Consider the following 18701-nt stretch of genomic DNA (forward strand, 5'->3'; position numbering starts at 1 on the left):
CATTTTTCACGTGCAATGATCTTCGCCATTGAGGAGATTAACAACAGTACAAAGCTGCTTCCAGGCATCAGGCTCGGTTATCAAATCCTTGACTCCTGTGCCTCAGTTTCCATGGCAGTGGAAGTGGCCTTTCAGCTTTCAAGTGGCCTGGATCAAGTGTTATACACAGCTGACAACTGCTCACAGTCTGGTATGGTGAAGGCTATTGTTGGTGAGTCTGGGTCTGGACAATCCATTGCCATGTTGCGTGTCATCGGTTCATTCAACATTCCTCAAGTAGGTATTTTTCTATTTCATAAATAAAAAGTCAGCTTTTTCATAAGCATCAAATGCGAATTATATACATAGTTGTCATGTAAGGGATGTTTGCTGTAGGTGAGCCACTCTGCGACGTGTGCATGCTTGTCCAATAAGCAGCATTTTCCCAGTTTCTTCAGAACTGTGCCTAGTGATCAGTTCCAAGCTGATGCACTGGCCAAGCTGGTGAAACGGTTCGGCTGGACTTGGATTGGTGCCGTCCGATCAGATACAGACTACGGTAACTATGGCATGACATCTTTCCTGAATGCAGCATACAAAGAGGGGATCTGTGTGGAATACTCTGAATCCTTCTATCGTGGTGACCCACGTAGCAAGATCCAGAGAGTGGCTGACGTCATTCGCAGGTTTTTAAGCCTCTTTAACAAGTGTTTTTGTGTGTGTGTATATATCTATATCTATATCTATATCTATATCTATATCTATATCTATATATATTGATTATACTGTAAATAAACATTGAGCCTAGTATATTTTAATGCCTCTAGGTCTACAGCAATTGTTGTTGTGGCCTTTGCGGCCTTTGGAGATATGAGTGTACTGCTGAAGGAGCTGTCTCATAAGCCTTCACCACCTCGCCAGTGGATAGGCAGTGAGTCCTGGTTGATTCACCCAGACATGCTAAAGTTCACCTTCTGTGCTGGAGCTGTTGGGTTTGGTATCCCAAGATCTATCATCCCAGGTCTGAGAGACTTCCTGATGGATCTCTCTTCCACTAAAGTGGCAACCTCCCCAATACTAACAGAGTTTTGGGAAGATGCATTTAACTGCAGCATTAAAAAAGGTGAGAAGGTTGTAGTATTTTTGTAAATTACTCCAATGTCATTGTGATTCCTTGCAATTGAGCTGCTTCAAGACCAAGAAGTTGAAATTATGTTAATATGGCTTGAAGTGGATGTGAGGTACTGTATAATCCCAACAGACCAAATGATCCTGATGAAAATAAGACATTATAATTCTTGCATATGTGAATTACATTATAAGTAAAGTTTAAAATATTACAAAGCATAACAACATCATAGATGATGCAGTAAATATTTCACAGTATATCTGTGTCTGTGTTTAGGTGCTGCCACAAACAAAAGAGTTTGTGATGGAAGTGAAGACATAAAGAAGCTCCAGAGTCCGTACACTGACACATCTCAGCTCCGTATAACTAACATGGTGTACAAGGCTGTTTATGCAATAGCTCATGCAATTCATGATGCTGTGTGTCAGAAGATTAATTTGACAACTCAGTGTGACAAACTAATCAGTATAGAGGCAAAACAGGTCCTTTAAAAATATTAAATCATAATAAAAAAACAGCCTTTCTTTGATTGAAATGTCACTTTAATTACAATACATTATGTTATTCCCTTTTTCTTTGTGTTTCTTTATTTTAACCTCAGATTTATTCTCAGCTGAAAAAAGTCAACTTCTCCCAAAATGGTTATCATGTGTCGTTTGATGCCAACGGGGATCCTGTGGCCATGTATGAGCTGGTTAACTGGCAGAAAAGTAAGAGTGGCAGCCTTGAGATGGTGACAGTAGGATACTATGATGCTTCACTGCCAGAGGGCCAAGAGTTCCACATCTACCAGAACCTCACCTGGATGGAGGACAGGACACAGGTAAGATGGCATACGTTACCATGGCAACAGCTGTGTAGAAAGGTTTTGTGTGTGTTGCTGATGTTTGTGTAGGTGCCTGTGTCAGTGTGCACAAACAGCTGTCCTCCAGGAACTCATAAAGTGCTGCAGAAGGGAAAACCCATATGTTGTTATGACTGTGTCCAATGTCCTGAGGGAGAGATTAGCAACACCACAGGTAAAATAACATGTTTTACATGCATAACTACAGCATCACATACATGAATGTTAAAAGTTATCTTAACTTTTACTTTTTCAGATTCACGCAATTGTTTCCTTTGCCCAAAAGAATTCTGGCCTAATGCAGAGAGAGACACTTGTTTACCAAAGCCTGTGGAGTTTCTCTCTTACAACGAGGTTCTAGGAATCATCTTGGCTACATTCTCCGCTGGTGGAGCTTGTCTGGCTGTTATAACCGCAACTGTGTTCTTCCGTCACAGAACCTCCCCCATAGTCAGAGCCAACAACTCTGAGCTGAGCTTCCTGCTGCTCTTCTCCTTGACTCTGTGCTTCTTATGCTCACTAACCTTCATTGGAGTCCCCTCAGAGTGGTCCTGCATGCTGAGACACACAGTGTTTGGCATTACCTCCGTCCTCTGCATCTCTTGTGTTCTGGGGAAAACTCTAGTTGTGTTGATGGCCTTCAAAGCGACACAACCAGGCAGCAATATCATGAAGTGGTTTGGTCCTCCACAGCAAAGAATGACTGTGGTGTCTTTCACATTCATCCAAGTTTTAATCTGCACTGTGTGGTTGGTTTTTAACCCTCCTTTTCCCATCAAAAATCTCTCAACGTACAAAGACAGAATCATCCTGGAGTGTGCATTAGGTTCAGCAGTTGGGTTCTGGGCTGTGCTGGGCTACATAGGCCTGCTTGCTGTGTTTTGCTTTGTGTTGGCTGTTCTAGCCAGAAAACTACCTGATAATTTCAATGAAGCCAAGTTCATCACCTTCAGCATGCTGATATTCTGTGCAGTCTGGATCACCTTCATTCCAGCTTATTTCAGTTCTCCCGGGAAGTTTACTGTGGCTGTGGAGATATTTGCTATTCTGGCCTCTAGTTTTGGATTAATACTGTGCATATTTGCTCCAAAGTGTTTTATCATATTGTTTAAACCACAGAAAAACACCAAGAAATATATAATGAACATAAGTTAAATGGCAAATATGGTGTAAATTACAATAAATACATAATAAATTATTTTTGTGATTGTACTAGTATTATATTTAATTAATAAATAAATTATAAATAACTAAAATAAAATAAATACAACTTTTGAGTAACCAAAAGGCAAATAAATAGAATAACCAAATTGTTAGTTTTTTCTGGCTATGTAGTTACATTTTTAATTTTAATTTCTTTCTATTGCCACAATTTTCAAATAATAATTTATCTATTTTATTATTTTATTTTATTTATCTATTTATCTATTTATTTTTTTATATAATTTTTTTTTTTAATTTATTATTATTTTTTTTTTTATAAATTGTACTGTTCTGTTTCTTTGAATAATATTTAAAAACACGTAACAACATATGGTATATATATATATATATCTGGTATTTATATGGTTTAACATAATGAATGAAAAGTAGAAAATCTTGTTCTAATTATAGCTGAAATCAGAGATTTACACTGCATAAAACGACACCTATTGTATTTGTACTACAAAAAAGTTTCGGTGAGAACTACATGGCAACACTACCAACGCTTGGGGCGGCCTCCCCTAGCAACAGGACAGTGAAATCGGGTGTAAATGTCCGGGTTCCTACAGTTTCTGAAAGGCCAAATTCAAGCACCTTTCTAGCACTTATATGGTCCGTCTTCAAGCTTTTCCAGCGATTGGATAAGTGTCACTGTCTGTCTAGTAGACTGTTAATATTAGTTTATGTACAGTTGTTTGTTATAAAACAAGACACCAACCTCGCCCCTGAAAATAAAACAAAACAAAAAACTGTCTCCCAGAGAACTTTCAATAAAGTATTTAACAGAATAAAAATAAACAGGCAGAAAGTCAGCATATTTAACCATTTATACATAATTTTATACATATACATTGCAGTAATATTCACATAAAAACAAAAATACTTTTATGCATACATGTTTCTATAACAAATCTTCAGTTCAGTTTTCAGTTGAGGTTATCGTAGCAAAATGTGCAAATAATTTTTTCTTCAAATTAACTGAGCAAAATGTTTGGCAAATTTAAACAAACTAACTTATTTTAGCTCCTTCGTGTAGGCTGTTGTTGAGCAACCCACCAACATGTTTGACATGGTCATGAATGATACGCTAAGCAATGAATGAGTGCTCTTTAAGGTTCTCCACAATAACCTCTCTGTTACCTGAAAACCCTCTTTAAACAGAGGCTTAACCATGTGAGAGGATCAGAATGAGTTTTACAATGTCCCATAGATGGCAAAACTTTGCTTTGTTGGCTAAATGTTCATGGTAGAATTCATCCAACCTTCCACTTTTTGGAAGGGCTCTTTGATGTGGTCAGTTTCACCAAGGAGTCTGAGAATAGTGGTAAGTTTTCTGGTGCTTACCTCTTTGCTTCTTAGAAGCACACTTGGATCCAGAAGACACATACAGTACTTCTTAGAAGAGGATATTTAAGTGCTGCCTTTTCTAAGAGCTTTGGAACCATCTTCAGCAAAAACAGCTTGCAGTTCTGTCTGCACATCAGCCTCGGTTTTTCATTTTCTGGTTTCTTCTTCATGTGCTACTCCAGGACTTGCTCTGTGATACATCCAACTTTCAGTTTGGTAACATCCATATGGTAGACTGTGTTAGCATAGTCAACTTCAGGAAACTTCATGGAGGTAGTTGCAACTTTGATGACACTTGGTTTGATAAACTTCTCTAATAGACCCCTCAGCATATTTGTGAGATCACTGCACATTAAAGGAAGCATGGGTTTGTCAGTCTGATATACTGTAACTTCAGAACTGGGGTCAATTCTTAAGCCACCATTAGAAAAAAGCTTTGCTTGGAAGAGGTCATCTTCCATAATCATCTGAGCTATCTTAAAAGACTTTTTAATTGGCTCCATAACAGTTTTCATTTTTGCTGCCCTGTAAATTTGCCCTGTAAAAGAGGACAAAATCTGAAGGGCACGCTCAGCCACCACCATATTTCCCAGCCAACGATGGCTACAGGTGTCAAGAGGGAATAGTGTAGAACCAGTGACTTCTGTGTAGTCCTCTACAAGCTGAAACTTCTTTGAAAAACCAAAAAAAAAGACAATTCAGACATTTCCCAGCTCCCAATGTGTGGCTTCACATCCTGCTCTGAAGGAATTGTGTAGGACACGGTATGCAAACCACAACTTCCAACATTTACCATTTTCTTGCCCGTTTGTTTGTCAATGTTCTGCTGGACCAGTACCTAGATAACTTGGTAACCACATGTAAGCTTCACTCCTTCCACAGAGACAAAGCTGTGGTTTACCAAAAGATAAGAATACATGGAACTCTTGTTTATTACCCAGGTCACTGTTTCCTCTTACAACAGAACTGTGAGTTTAACATAAACAACACACATATGGCTAAGTGCACATGAACCATGAATACTTTTATGTGACACCACCTAAATCTCACCAGGGTCCTCCTCTGCCTTATCACTAACTAGACCAAGACTCTCATAATTTCTCTGCCAAGACTCATTTTATGAACTCTCCCACTAGCCCAGGAGATCTGGATCGTAAACCAGGAATGTGAACTAAAGAAAAAAAGGAAAACTCTTCATTTGGACACAAGTTCTGGTTCAGATGCACCAGAACTTTCAACTGCCATGAAACAGATGCCATTGTATTCTGTGAGCAAAATTCAATTATTTGATATTAGATTGGTTTCTGTGTGATGTTCAATGCCTGATCTACAGATTTGCCAGGAAACTCCTTAAAAACAACAAAGGGACCTCAGACAACTTCTCAACATGCTTTCTTTTGAATGTATAAAGCTGAAATGAAAGTTGATTTTGCTTGCAATTTTTATTTGTGTATATTTTAGTGTTTACTTGGTGTTACATAGGGACAAGACCATTCATCATGGAATAACATTTCTTTTGTTACAGCGTTTTAAAGGACCACACATAAAGCCTTAATAATCTACATGTATGCATTTATTTTTATTTTCTAACCATTCTGACTTTTCTGCCTTTTTGAGTGCCAAAGTGATCGTTACATGTTTACTGTGTTATAGTGTGATGGAACTTTGAGCTTGATGAAAAGAGGAAAGCTTATCCCAAATTTAGAATCAAACCAAATGACATAGTCTGATACGTGATCTGATCCGGTTTATTCGTCTGGCTTCGTTATCGCTGGTGTATCTCTTTAGGCGGCTGGCCAAGGCTTGTAGCCTTTGCTTGGCAGTTTTGAGTGCTTCAGGTATGTGCATCTGACTGTACCTCTTGGGCATAGGTCTTTTCATCGCATCTCTCTGGGCCTCTGTCATTTGGCTCACTTACCTCCGAGCTGCCTTTATTTTTGCCGTTTCCATGGTGGGTATTTTTTCTCATGGCTTTTATAGCCAAGCACCTCTAACAAATCACAAATCACAAAAAGATCGGTGGCTTCAGTAAATAATTTAACAACTTTAAGGGCTAGGCTCAAACTGTATGAAAATGAAGGGGGACTGATGCTGTACATCCTTCTATCTTCTACCACTAAATCCCATTTTGGGTCGCTAGAGCCTATCCCAGCTAGCGAGGAGACACCCTGAACGGGTTGCCAGTCCATTGCAGGGCCACACAGCCAACAACCATGCACACACACACACCTACACTGTAAGGGCAATGTAGAGTAGCCAATTAACCTAAGTCATTATCACAAATTGCAGCTTACAAAAGCAGACTTGCAAAAACACCAAAACTTCAACTTGAATCATTGGACGACTCACTCGTTTTTCACACGTTTTGTGTTTCTGTTAGGGTGCCACAATTGTTCACAATTTACTAACCATAATGCATTTCGATCTAATTTGCATACAATACTGAATGCTTTAATGTAGACTTTATTTCTCAAGAAACAACAATTTAACAATTTGAAGAATAGCTGAAAGTGGATGATACAAAAGGGAACATCTGGATATCTCTATAAAAGTAAAAGGGTGAAGATTAAGAGCCTTTTCTGGATTAGTAAGTAATTTATGTAAATATATGTATATATATATATACCACTATATTATAATAATATATATATATATATATATATATATATATATATATATATATATATATATATATATATATATATATATATATATATATATATATATATATATATATATATATATATATATATATATATATAAACTCTATTCTCACCCTCCGCGGGTGGTCTCATCCACTTTCCAAGCTCGGGTCCTCTACCAGAGGCCAGGGAGCTTGAGGGTTCTGCGCAGTATCCTTGCTGTTCCTAGGACTGCACTTTTCTGGACTGAGATTTCAGATGTTTTTCCAGGGATCTGTCGTAGCCACTCCTCCAGTTTGGGGGTCACAGCCCCTAGTGCTCCGATCACCACAGGCACCACTGTGGCCTTCACCTTCCAAGCCTTCTCCAGTTCTTCTCTGAGCCCTTGGTATTTCTCTAGTTTCTCATGTTCCTTTTTCCTGATGTTGCCATCGCTTGGTATTGCCCCATCCACCACTACGGCTTTCCTCTGCTCTTTATCCACCACCACAATGTCTGGTTGGTTCGCCATTACCATTCTGTCAGTCTGGATCTGGAAGTCCCACAGGATCTTGGCTCGCTCGTTCTCTACCACCTTGGGAGGTGTTTCCCACTTTGACCTTGGGGTTTCCAGTCCATACTCCGCGCAGATGTTCCTGTATACTATGCCAGCCACTTGGTTATGGCGTTCCATGTATGCTTTGCCTGCCAGCATCTTACACCCTGCAGTTATGTGCTGGACCGTCTCAGGGGCCTCTTTGCACAGTCTACACCTTGGGTCTTGTCTGGTGTGGTAGATCTGGGCCTCTATGGCTCTGGTGCTCAGGGCCTGCTCCTGTGCGGCCAGGATCAGTGCCTCTGTGCTGTCCTTCAGCCCAGCCCTGTCAAGCCATTGGTAGGATTTGTTGAGATCAGCCACTTCAGTTATGTTCCGGTGGTACATCCCGTGCAAGGGCTTGTCCTCCCATGATGGTCCCTCTTCCAGCATCTCATCCTCTGTTCTCCACTGCCTGAGACATTCACTCAGCACGTCATCTGTCGGGGCCTTATCCTTGATGTACTTATGGATCTTGGATGTTTCATCCTGGATAGTGGCTCTCACGCTCACTAGTCCTCGGCCTCCTTCCTTGCGGCTAGCGTACAGTCTCAGGGTGCTGGATTTGGGGTGGAACCCTCCATGCATGGTGAGGAGCTTTCGTGTCTTAACATCTGTGGTCTGTATCTCTTCCTTTGGCCACCTTATTATTCCCGCAGGGTATCTGATCACTGGCAGGGCGTAGCTGTTTATTGCCCGGGATTTGTTCTTGCCATTGAGCTGGCTTCTTAGGACTTGCCTTACTCGTTGGAGGTATTTGGCTGTTGCCGCATTCCTTGTTGCCTGTTCAAGGTTGCCGTTTGCCTGTGGTATTCCAAGGTACTTGTAATTGTCCTCAATGTCTGCTATTCTTCCTTCTGGGAGTGAGACCCCTTCTGTGTGGATTACCTTGCCTCTCTTTGTCACCATCCTCCCACATTTCTCGAGTCTGAATGACATCCCGATGTCCGAGCTGTAGATCCTGGTGGTGTGGATCAGCGAGTCGATGTCTCGCTCACTCTTGGCGTACAGCTTGATGTCATCCATGTAGAGGAGGTGACTTATGGTGGCCCCCGTTCCGGAGTCGGTATCCATAGCCAGTGGCCAAGGCTTGTAGCCTTTGCTTGGCAGTTTCGAGTGCTTCAGGTATGGTCATCTGGCTGTACCTCTTAGGCATTGGTCTTTTCATTGCACCTCTCTGGGCCTCTGTCATTTGGCTCACTTCCCTCCGAGCTGCCTTGATTTTTGCCTCCAACCGTCGTTTCCATGGTGGGTATTGTTTCTCATGGCTCCCATGGTTGCTCTTATAGCCAAGCACCTCTAGGATCACTGACGCTGAAGCGTATATCAGATCATTGGTTTCTGTGATTGTTGTGGTAGGGATCGCTCTCAATGCTGCATTCACATCTTCCATGAGACTTTCTGATGGTACTTCACTTAGCCGTTGTAGTGGGGTTCGGGGTTGCCTGTTCAATCTCGCCATGATCTTATCTTTCAGGTCAGTTGCTGCCTCGCTCAGCATATCTGTGCTTATTGGGGCTTCGTACCCAATTTCCGGTTGGGGAGATGGTGAAACCTCCCCTCTGACCTGGCGTCCTGGCTCCTCCTTGCCGTAGCATTTGTGTTGTAATCTCAAGTTGTGATAGCAGTTGCCGTTTGTGGATGTTGGAACACTGAGCTACTAGTTGCTTCGCTGTCAGCTTTGAATGTGGGTTTCTCCGTTCCCATTCACCGCGCATTCCAACAGAGCCTTGTTCTCGCATCTCAGCCATTTCTTTCTTGTTCCAGTAGCCCACTTCTCGCCAAGGTGCTCTGGTTCCCTGACGCAGACCTTGTTAGACCGGGCGACGTCTGAGCCGGTATCTCATGTGGTTCATTGTCTCTCATGATATGAGGTAGGCGGTAGCTTGAAGGGTCTTGCCCAAGGACCCACACTGGATGCCTATTCGCCCTAACGGGGATTCGAGCCGGGGACCACCCGTATACACGTCTTGCGACTTTACCGATTGAGCTATCCAGTGAGCATATATATATATATATATATATATATATATATATATATATATATATATATATATATATATATATATATATATATATATATATATATATATATATATATATATATATATATATATATATATATCTTCTTGGAAGGATAACTCATTCACACACTGTTAGGGTGCATTACCCATAAGACATTGCACATCTCTCCATTCATTTCAATGGGGCAAGGAAAGTTGGAAGCTTAATGACTTAAAAAAATATGAAACATATGAATAAGAAAAATAATAGCCCGCATCTGTTACTACTCTGGACTTTTCTGCCATAAGCATACGGTTTCCTGTTTTATTGTGGAGTCATTTCTGGTGTGGTTCATACCATGTTTATTTCCTGCTTTACATCCGGTCACGTTAGTCTCCAGGCTTTGAGATGTTTCCACTGGTGTAACAAAAGAAAAGTTAAGGTTATTGATAAAGGCAGAAAAGAACATTGTGGTTTCAAAATGATCCATTCATTTTAATTAACAGCGTGACAGCGTAAAAAGCGCAAATTTGAAGCTGGTACCAGATCGGTGGCTTCAGTAAATAGCTGTAAAGAGCTGTTATCCTTTTGTTAATGATGTCATTGGACCTATGATCAATACCTTTGTGTTTGTTTATCTCGATGATATTCTTATTTTCTCCCGCACAGAAGAGGAGCACCGTTTGCATGTCCGGCAGGTACTGAAATGACTACTGGCACAAAAACTTAGTAGTACTTAGAAGTACGTCAAGACCGCCAAGTGATTGAATTCTCGTCAGGCTCGCTGGGCACTGTTTTTCAATCGTTTCAATTTCCATCTTTCTTATCGTCCAGGCTCCAAAAATACCAAACCTGATGCTCTCTCCCGACTCCATGATTTTCGTGACGACCCAGCAGAACCGGAGAACATCCTGCCAGTTGGATGTCTGGTTGGCGTGGTTTCCTGGCCGGTGGAACGACACGTCAGGGATGCCATCCAGGGTCTCCCGGTCCCACCAGCGTGCCCGCCTAACAGTTTGCCTGACCCCCAGATCTCCAAGGGGAGTTCGTCCACTGGGCTCACGCCTCGGCGGTCAGTTGCCATCCAGGAGCCCCTCGGACGACGTTCATTTCCGGTGTGGTTCATACCATGTTTAGTTCCTGCTTTACTTCCGGTCACGTTAGTCTCCAGCTGCAATCAATTAGTAATCTACATCTGTACTTAACCTTAACAGTACTCACCGCATTCCTCTGCCAGATTGGGGCGCGTTTACACCTTTCTCCAGCGTTACCTTACCTAGTTACCTTGAGATCTTGATTCCACGTCCGTCCTCTGTTCCCAATAAGAAGGCTCCATCTTTGGGCATCACCTCAGCCAGGAAATCAGCAAAGTCACTTATGAAATCCGTTTTATATTTCGGTGGCAACTGCGCATAGTACGGATGAAGGGCAAGGGCAAACAAAATTAAAAAAAGCTCTTTACACTTGTATGTGCTTCTGAATATAGTGGCAATTACTCCGCCTCGTGCCGATGTGCGCAGTGCGTTGTAATAAAGGCAATCTGGAAGTTAATTAAAAAGGCTGGATTCACCAGCATTCACCCACGTCTCAGTAACACAGAGAAATCCAATACTGTATGCTGGATGTAAAGAAATCTTTAGGGATGAACATTTTGTTCGCTAGCGATCTGGCATTCAGAAGGCTAAACCTGGTAGAAGCCGGGATCGTAGCAAGTCCAGGAGCATGGTCGAAAAACCACATGTTCTACATTGGCAACTACCTCTAACTTACATCCCCTTTCATGATGCACCGTGCATCATCATAAATGTAGCGGATTCAAATGAATAATTTAATATTAATACCAAGCATTGATATTCTTTAATATAGGGGCACCAGGGGCCTCATGTACAAAGACTTGCGTAGATTTCCTACTAAATTTGGCGTAAGTTCAAATCCAGAAAACTGCCTAAGTACAGATGTATCAACCTCCCTTAAGTACGGATCTATACATGTTTTCTTCGTACTTAAAAAAACAAAATATAATTGAGCGCAGGTTAATGAGTATCAGACTCCGCCAATGACACGCCTCCATATAAATATGTTAATTATTTTAAATATGGTTTGCATCTGCGCAGGACGCCGAGCGGGGCCATGTATTTATGCTGAAGGTTACGCACAGGAGTGGAAATAAAAAAAATTGTCTGACATGAAGGTGGACGCAAAGTTTACCCCTAATGCGCCACTAATACAGGCAGAAGTGAAGGAGAAGACACTGTGTTCAGCTAGCAATAGGAATTCTTTACATTAAACCACCGACTAATGCTGACGCTGAAAACAGGATGTACTTTGGTTGCGCACTAGTTCTATGCTCAACAGGAAATAATATTAAGGCTGTTAAATTATTTACTGACCAAGAAGCCCCGATACGGTACCAGCTTCAGATCTGTTCCAATGGATCATCTTAACCCAGGCACATCACTGTTGCTGACTGTAGCTGCATTTGTGCTTCACTTATTATTTGTTGATGAAATAAAACATTTTTATGTTTCAACCTGTGAAGATGCTTTTATAGCGATGTGTCCAGTGATGAGTCTGATTACATCAGGTAAACCGGTTCTCGGCACAAACTGATGTTGCCGTGATCAACCATTGTATGGGAAGTTGACGCCTTTGTACATGAGGCCCCAGGTCTTTTTGCTGTACCAAGCATTAATTATTCTAGTAAAACACCAGATGTCAATTTAATGAGGATTATGATTAATAATAACAATCTTCCTTTGATAAAGCCAAATCTTTCTCTAATGTTGTGGATTCTTGTTGCAGTTCAGCGACCTCTGTCTGAGTCTGAAGAAGAATGCACACAACATTTAACATTTTATTAATCTTATACTACCGGATATATAAATAAAATAATATTCAAATAAGAAAAACTAAAAATGAGCAAACAATAAGCATGAAATGATCAGCAATGAATGACCAGAGAATAGAATGTTGACGAATAAAGGTGTGTGTAGTGAAACACCATTGGGTGAGAGACACTGTCTGACGTATACTGTGGTATGTTTGTCTGATAACCTACAATGTATATAAACAACAAACTTGAGTGTGTGTGTGTGCACATGAGAGATGGAGATCCCAGCTCTCTTGATTGCTTTAAGCATAACTTTACTGTTAGAGCTGAACTCAGCTCTTGCAATGAAATATTTTGAGGATGGTTTTATCCAAAGGGATTCCTGTCCACAGGCTAATCCTGAGGATTCACAAGTCTGTAGACTGCAGAGTGCAAGCCTTCTGCCTGTATTCTCCATGGATGGTGACTACAATATTGGGGGCGTCTTTGCCATACACGTCAATATGTATACAGTGCCGCATAACTACACGACCAAGCCTGAGCCACTAAGGTGTACAGAGAGGTTAGTGAGATGGAAAAGCATGAATGAAACAATCTATGTGTTATTCCTTTCAAAAACCCTCTTTCATTATGCGCACGTGTGTTATTTAGTTAAATTGTTATTACATAAAAACCACATTATACTACTACTGTATTTTAGAAAGACTTTTGTGTTCATTAACTAAGGGTGATGATTTAAGGTGGACAAGCACAATCTGGTGTGTTTGTATAAACACCAAACAGTTATAAATTGCCATTTATAAAATTGTAATTTGACATGCTCATATTTATTATTGAAATAATGCTATAAAGGTCTGTTTGTAGAATTGACTCCCGCAACCTGCACTTTGCACGTACAATGGTCTTTGTCGTGGAGGAGATTAACAACAGAACGAAGCTGCTTCCAGGCATCAGGCTTGGTTATCAGATCTACGACTCGTGTGCCTCGGTTCCGATGGCTGTGAAAGTGGCTTTGCAACTTGCAAATGGCCAAGACCCAGTGTTTTGCAGTGGCAGTAGCTGTTCACATACTGGTATGGTGATGGCTGTCGTTGGCGAGTCTGGCTCTGGGCAGTCTGTCGCCATGTCACGAGTCATGGGACCCTTTAGGATTCCTCTAGTAAATGTCTCACGTTTTTTGAATAGGGGTGCATAACATATACACATGTTTATTTAATGTTGTATTCTGCTTTGGTTTTACTCATATACTCTTTTCTATTAGGTGAGCCACTTTTCCACTTGTGCGTGTTTGTCTGATAAGAAGCAACATCCTAGTTTCTTCAGAACAATCCCCAGTGATAAGTTTCAAGCTGATGCACTGGCTAAACTGGTGAAGCAGTTTGGCTGGACTTGGATCGGTGCTGTCCGATCAGATTCAGACTATGGGAACTATGGCATGGCATCTTTCCTGAATGCAGCACACAAAGAGGGGATCTGTGTGGAATACTCTGAATCTTTCTATCGTACCCAACCACGAAGCAGGATAAAGAAAGTTGCTGATGTCATACGCAGGTTTTTACACTAACCAGTGTGCCTGTGTTCCTGTCTTAATAGTATAAAGTATGCTTCAAAACTAATGTCATATAAAGACAGTCATTAAAAAAAGATTTTATTATAATTTTAATCTGAATTTAGAGTTCAGGTTACCCTTTTTATTGCTCTCTGTGTGCATATTGTGTATTACCTTCATTTAATTTTTCAAAAATCAGATTACCAAAATATAATGCAGCATGATGTCTGTCCAGGTCAACAGCTGTGGTTGTTGTGGCATTTGGAGCCATTGGTGATATGATGGTACTGTTGGAGGAACTGTCTTGTGAGCCTTCTCCACCCAGACAGTGGGTAGGGAGTGAGGCATGGGTAACTCACCCAGACATGCTGAAGTTCACCTTCTGTGCTGGAGCTGTGGGATTTGGTATCCCACGATCTGTCATCCCAGGCCTGCGAGACTTCCTGCTAGATCTCACTTCAACTAAAGTGGCAGGCTCCCCAGTACTAACGGAGTTCTGGGAGAATGCCTTCAACTGCAGACTGAAAAAAAGTGAGAAAGTACGCACACAATGTTTTTTTGTTTTATGAAATTTTCTGTCTTTTTGCTTTTGCAGGATTATGCTGTCTAATAATATGATAAACAACAAGTAATTTACAATGTAATTAAGAACAACACAATCTTTACATTGTAGGTGCTGCTACAGACAAGAAATTTTGTGACGGAAGTGAAGACATCCAAAACCTTCCGACTGGATATACAGACACTTCTGAGCTTCGTATAACTAACATGGTGTACAAGGCAGTTTATGCAATAGCTCATGCCATTCATGATACTGTGTGTCAGGAAATTAATTCTACAACTCTGTGTGACAAACTAATCAGAACTGACTCCAAGCAAGTAAGTTAAACAAAATTAATTAACATAAAAATTGGAAATTGTCAAACATTTCTTTTGAGTGTGTGGACATTCAAACTGACACAAGGAGTGTTGCAGAAAGCTGTTAAACTTAAATGAACATTATCTATTTTAGATTGTTACATTTGTATTTAGATTGTTTGCTTATATTGTCTTTAATCCTCACAGATCCTCTCAGACCTAAAAAAAAGTCAACTTCTCCCAAAATGGTTATCATGTGTCGTTTGATGCCAACGGGGATCCTGTGGCCATGTATGAGCTGGTTAACTGGCAGAAAGGTAAGAGTGGCAGCCTTGAGATGGTGACAGTAGGATACTATGATGCTTCACTGCCAGAGGGCCAAGAGTTCCACATCTATCGGAACCTCACCTGGATGAAGGATAGGACACAGGTAAGATGACCTAGGTTACCATGACAACAGCTGTGTAGCAAATCGTCATATGTGTTTGGTCATCCTGTTAGGTGCCTCTATCAGTGTGCACTGACAGCTGTCCTCCAGGAACTCATAAAGTGCTGCAGAAAGGAAAACCCATCTGTTGTTATGACTGTGTCCCATGTCCTGAGGGAGAGATTAGCAACACCACAGGTAAAATAACATGTTTTCACATGCATAACTAAAGCATCACATACATGACTGGAAAAAGTTCTCTTAACTTTCGCTTTTTCAGATTCACCTAATTGTTTCCTTTGCCTGAAAGAGTTCTGGCCCAATGAAGAGAGAGATGATTGTTTACCAAAGCCTGTGGAGTTTCTTTCTTACAGCGAGGTTCTAGGAATCATCTTGGCTACATTCTCCATTGGTGGAGCTTGTCTGGCTGTTATAACAGCAACCGTGTTCTTCCGTCACAGAACCTCCCCCATAGTCAGAGCCAACAACTCTGAGCTGAGCTTCCTGCTGCTCTTTTCTTTGACTCTGTGCTTCTTATGCTCATTGACTTTTATTGGACCCCCCTCAGAGTGGTCCTGCATACTGAGACACACAGTGTTTGGCATCACTTTCGTCCTCTGCATCTCTTGCGTTCTGGGGAAAACCCTAGTTGTGTTGATGGCCTTTAAAGCAACACTACCAGGCAGCAATGCCATGAAGTGGTTTGGTCCTCCACAGCAAAGAATGACTGTGGTGTCTTTCACATTCATTCAAGTTTTAATCTGCACTGTGTGGTTGATTCTTAATCCTCCTTTTCCCATCAAAAACCTCTCAACGTACAAAGACAGAATCATCCTGGAGTGTGCATTAGGTTCAGCCGTTGGGTTCTGGGCTGTGCTGGGCTACATAGGCCTGCTTGCTGTGTTTTGCTTTGTGTTGGCTGTTCTAGCTCGAAAACTACCTGATAATTTTAACGAAGCCAAATTCATCACCTTCAGCATGCTGATATTCTGTGCAGTCTGGATCACCTTCATTCCAGCGTATGTCAGCTCTCCTGGGAAATTTACTGTGGCTGTGGAGATATTTGCTATTCTGGCCTCTAGTTTTGGATTAATACTATGCATATTTGCTCCAAAGTGTTTTATCATATTGTTTAAACCAGAGAAGAACACAAAGAAACACCTAATGAAGAAGGGTCAATCCATATAGTATCTGTGCTGTTAACAATTTAAGGTGATTTTGTGAAAATTCTTTCATGTTTTGTCTAATATCTGCCTAATTGTGTCTTGTGCTAAAACTGAAATAAAGTACAAAACCTTACAAAACCAAAACAGTCCTTGGTTCAATTCTTAATTAATTAATTTTTCATTGTACAATTTTTAAATATGCTTCAATGTAGCCTGTGTTTGTTGCCGGATTCATGACAGTTCAAAGGCATAAAATAATTCTTTTTTTTACTATTCTCTTTTGAAAGTTTCCTGGCTATTCCTCTCAATCAAGATATATTTGTCCACACAGCCCGTAGCTGAGCTGCAACTTTCACATGATAAATGAACGGACAAATGAACCGTAAAGATCTGTAGAAACAAATCATGAATAAACTGCTTAGGCTCAGCTCCATCTTCACCACGACAGACCAGTTCACAGACCGCTTTACTGCAGCCGCCACACTGATTCGTCTGTCAATCTCACGCTTCTTCCTTCCCTTACTTGTAAACAAGACCCCAAGATACTTGAACTCCTCCACTTGGGGCAGGAACTCTCCTCCAACCACTGGAGAGAGCAAGCCACTTTTTTCCGGTCGAGAACCATGGCCTCAGACTTAGAGGAACTGATTCTCATCCCAGCCGCTTCTCACTCAGTCGCACCCGCCCTGGCGCACGCTGGAGATCCTGGCCCGATGAAACCAACAAGACTTAATCTGCAAAAAAGCAAAGATGAAATCCTGTCCCCCTCCGGCCCCTGGCTGCGCCTGGAAATTCTGTGCATAACAATAATGAACAGAACCAGTGACAAAGGGCAGTCCTGCCGAAGTCCAACATGCACCGGGAACAGGTCTGACTTAGTGCCGGCAATGCAAACCAAACTTCTACTCCGGTTGTACAGAGACAGAACAGCCCAGGCCGAACGCGAAATTGCTCGTGTCTCCTTATCTGAGACTTCTGCATCATTGGTGTCTTGTTATCAGGAAGGAAGGAACACCAAGCTTTAAAAACAAGATAATCTAGGTTTCACGGCCTTGGCTCTGGTGAGGAATCAGATAGGAGGGAGTCACAGACCATAAACAATTAATCAGTCAAACAGAACATCAGATGTCAACACTTGATGTACGGCAAAGGAGGGTAAGAGAGATTGTTTGTATAAGAATGTTCAGTGCTGCTAATCAGTCACAGAGCAAATAAATACTATGCAAAATGAAAAAAGCACAAGAGAAGCACAAAGGCACAATTTTTCCCATTACAACACCAGCACCCCCCACAGGATGCTACGAGGGACGCGGTCAAATGCCTTTTCCAAGTCCACCAAACATGTAGACTGGTTGGGCAAACTACCACTCAAGCACCCTGTTGAGGCTATGAAGCTGGTCCAGCGTTTCATGACCAGGCCGAAAATCACATTGTTCCTCCTGTATCGGAGGTTCGACTATTGGCTGAATTCTCCTGTCCAGTACCCTGGCAGAGGTTGAGAAGTGTGATCCCCCTATAGCTGGAACAGACTCTCCTGTCCCCTTTTTGCAGAGAGGGAAAACCACTCCAGTTGTCCAGTCCAGAGGAACTGTCCCCCTTGTCCATGCAACAAACATGTGTTGCAGAGGTGTGTCACTCAAGACAGCCCCACAACATCCAGACACTTGAAGTACTCAGACTCAGACTCAAACAAACTGGATTTTCATTTCTCTTGATATGAGCGACAAACGGAATTCAAGTGTTATTATTTTTTCGACACAAGGCACAGAGTTGGATTTAAAGCAGATTTTTTGTTTTGAGAAAAAAGCACAGAACGAAAAAAATTATATCGTTATAGCAGCTTTTAAGTTGGTGGAGAAACCAAACTCTTAAAATTTACTCATCGCAATGACCTATAGTTTGCTCTGACTCTGAATGAAACGTAAGAGCCCGAATGACAGATAGAGCTTAAACAGAAATGTATGCATGTGCTAATGCAGGCAACGAGAGAATCGGGGAAGTGGCGTCATGTGATGTGACGTTCCAACGATTTGGTGCTGAGAAGCCACCTATTCATAGGCAGATGCCTGGAATCAAGTTGTCAATTCGCGCAGTGTTTGTTGTCAATTGCTGATTTTGCTGCTGTCTTTATACAGTATGTCCTCGTGTT

General features: G+C 41.4%; 1 protein-coding gene and 1 pseudogene across 1 annotated transcript; both read left to right on the top strand.

The window, feature by feature from the left end:
* Positions 1–6123, top strand: LOC114868130 (extracellular calcium-sensing receptor-like). Its single transcript, XM_029171513.2, has 7 exons — positions 1–276; positions 376–665; positions 807–1102; positions 1385–1590; positions 1710–1931; positions 2004–2127; positions 2209–6123. The coding sequence occupies exons 1-7, from the start codon at positions 16–18 to the stop codon at positions 3105–3107; spliced, it is 2298 nt and encodes a 765-aa protein (XP_029027346.2). The 5' UTR covers positions 1–15; the 3' UTR covers positions 3108–6123.
* Positions 6124–13007: 6884 nt separating this feature from the next.
* On the top strand, positions 13008–16635 carry LOC114868195 (extracellular calcium-sensing receptor-like; annotated as a pseudogene).
* The last annotated feature ends 2066 nt before the right edge of the window (positions 16636–18701 follow it).

The sequence above is a fragment of the Betta splendens genome, chromosome 13, assembly GCF_900634795.4.
Source record: "Betta splendens chromosome 13, fBetSpl5.4, whole genome shotgun sequence".
In the NCBI taxonomy this organism is placed as follows: Eukaryota; Metazoa; Chordata; class Actinopteri; order Anabantiformes; family Osphronemidae; genus Betta; species Betta splendens.

What these genes read in the sequence shown, in the direction of transcription:
- LOC114868130 (XM_029171513.2), top strand. Translation starts at nt 16, where the DNA reads ATGATCTTCGCCATTGAGGAGATTAACAACAGTACAAAGCTGCTTCCA. An exon ending in GTGGCTGACGTCATTCGCAG is followed by an intron (nt 666 to 806) that starts GTTTTTAAGCCT and finishes TAATGCCTCTAG; the next exon opens with GTCTACAGCAATTGTTGTTG. An exon ending in TCAGTATAGAGGCAAAACAG is followed by an intron (nt 1,591 to 1,709) that starts GTCCTTTAAAAA and finishes TTTTAACCTCAG; the next exon opens with ATTTATTCTCAGCTGAAAAA.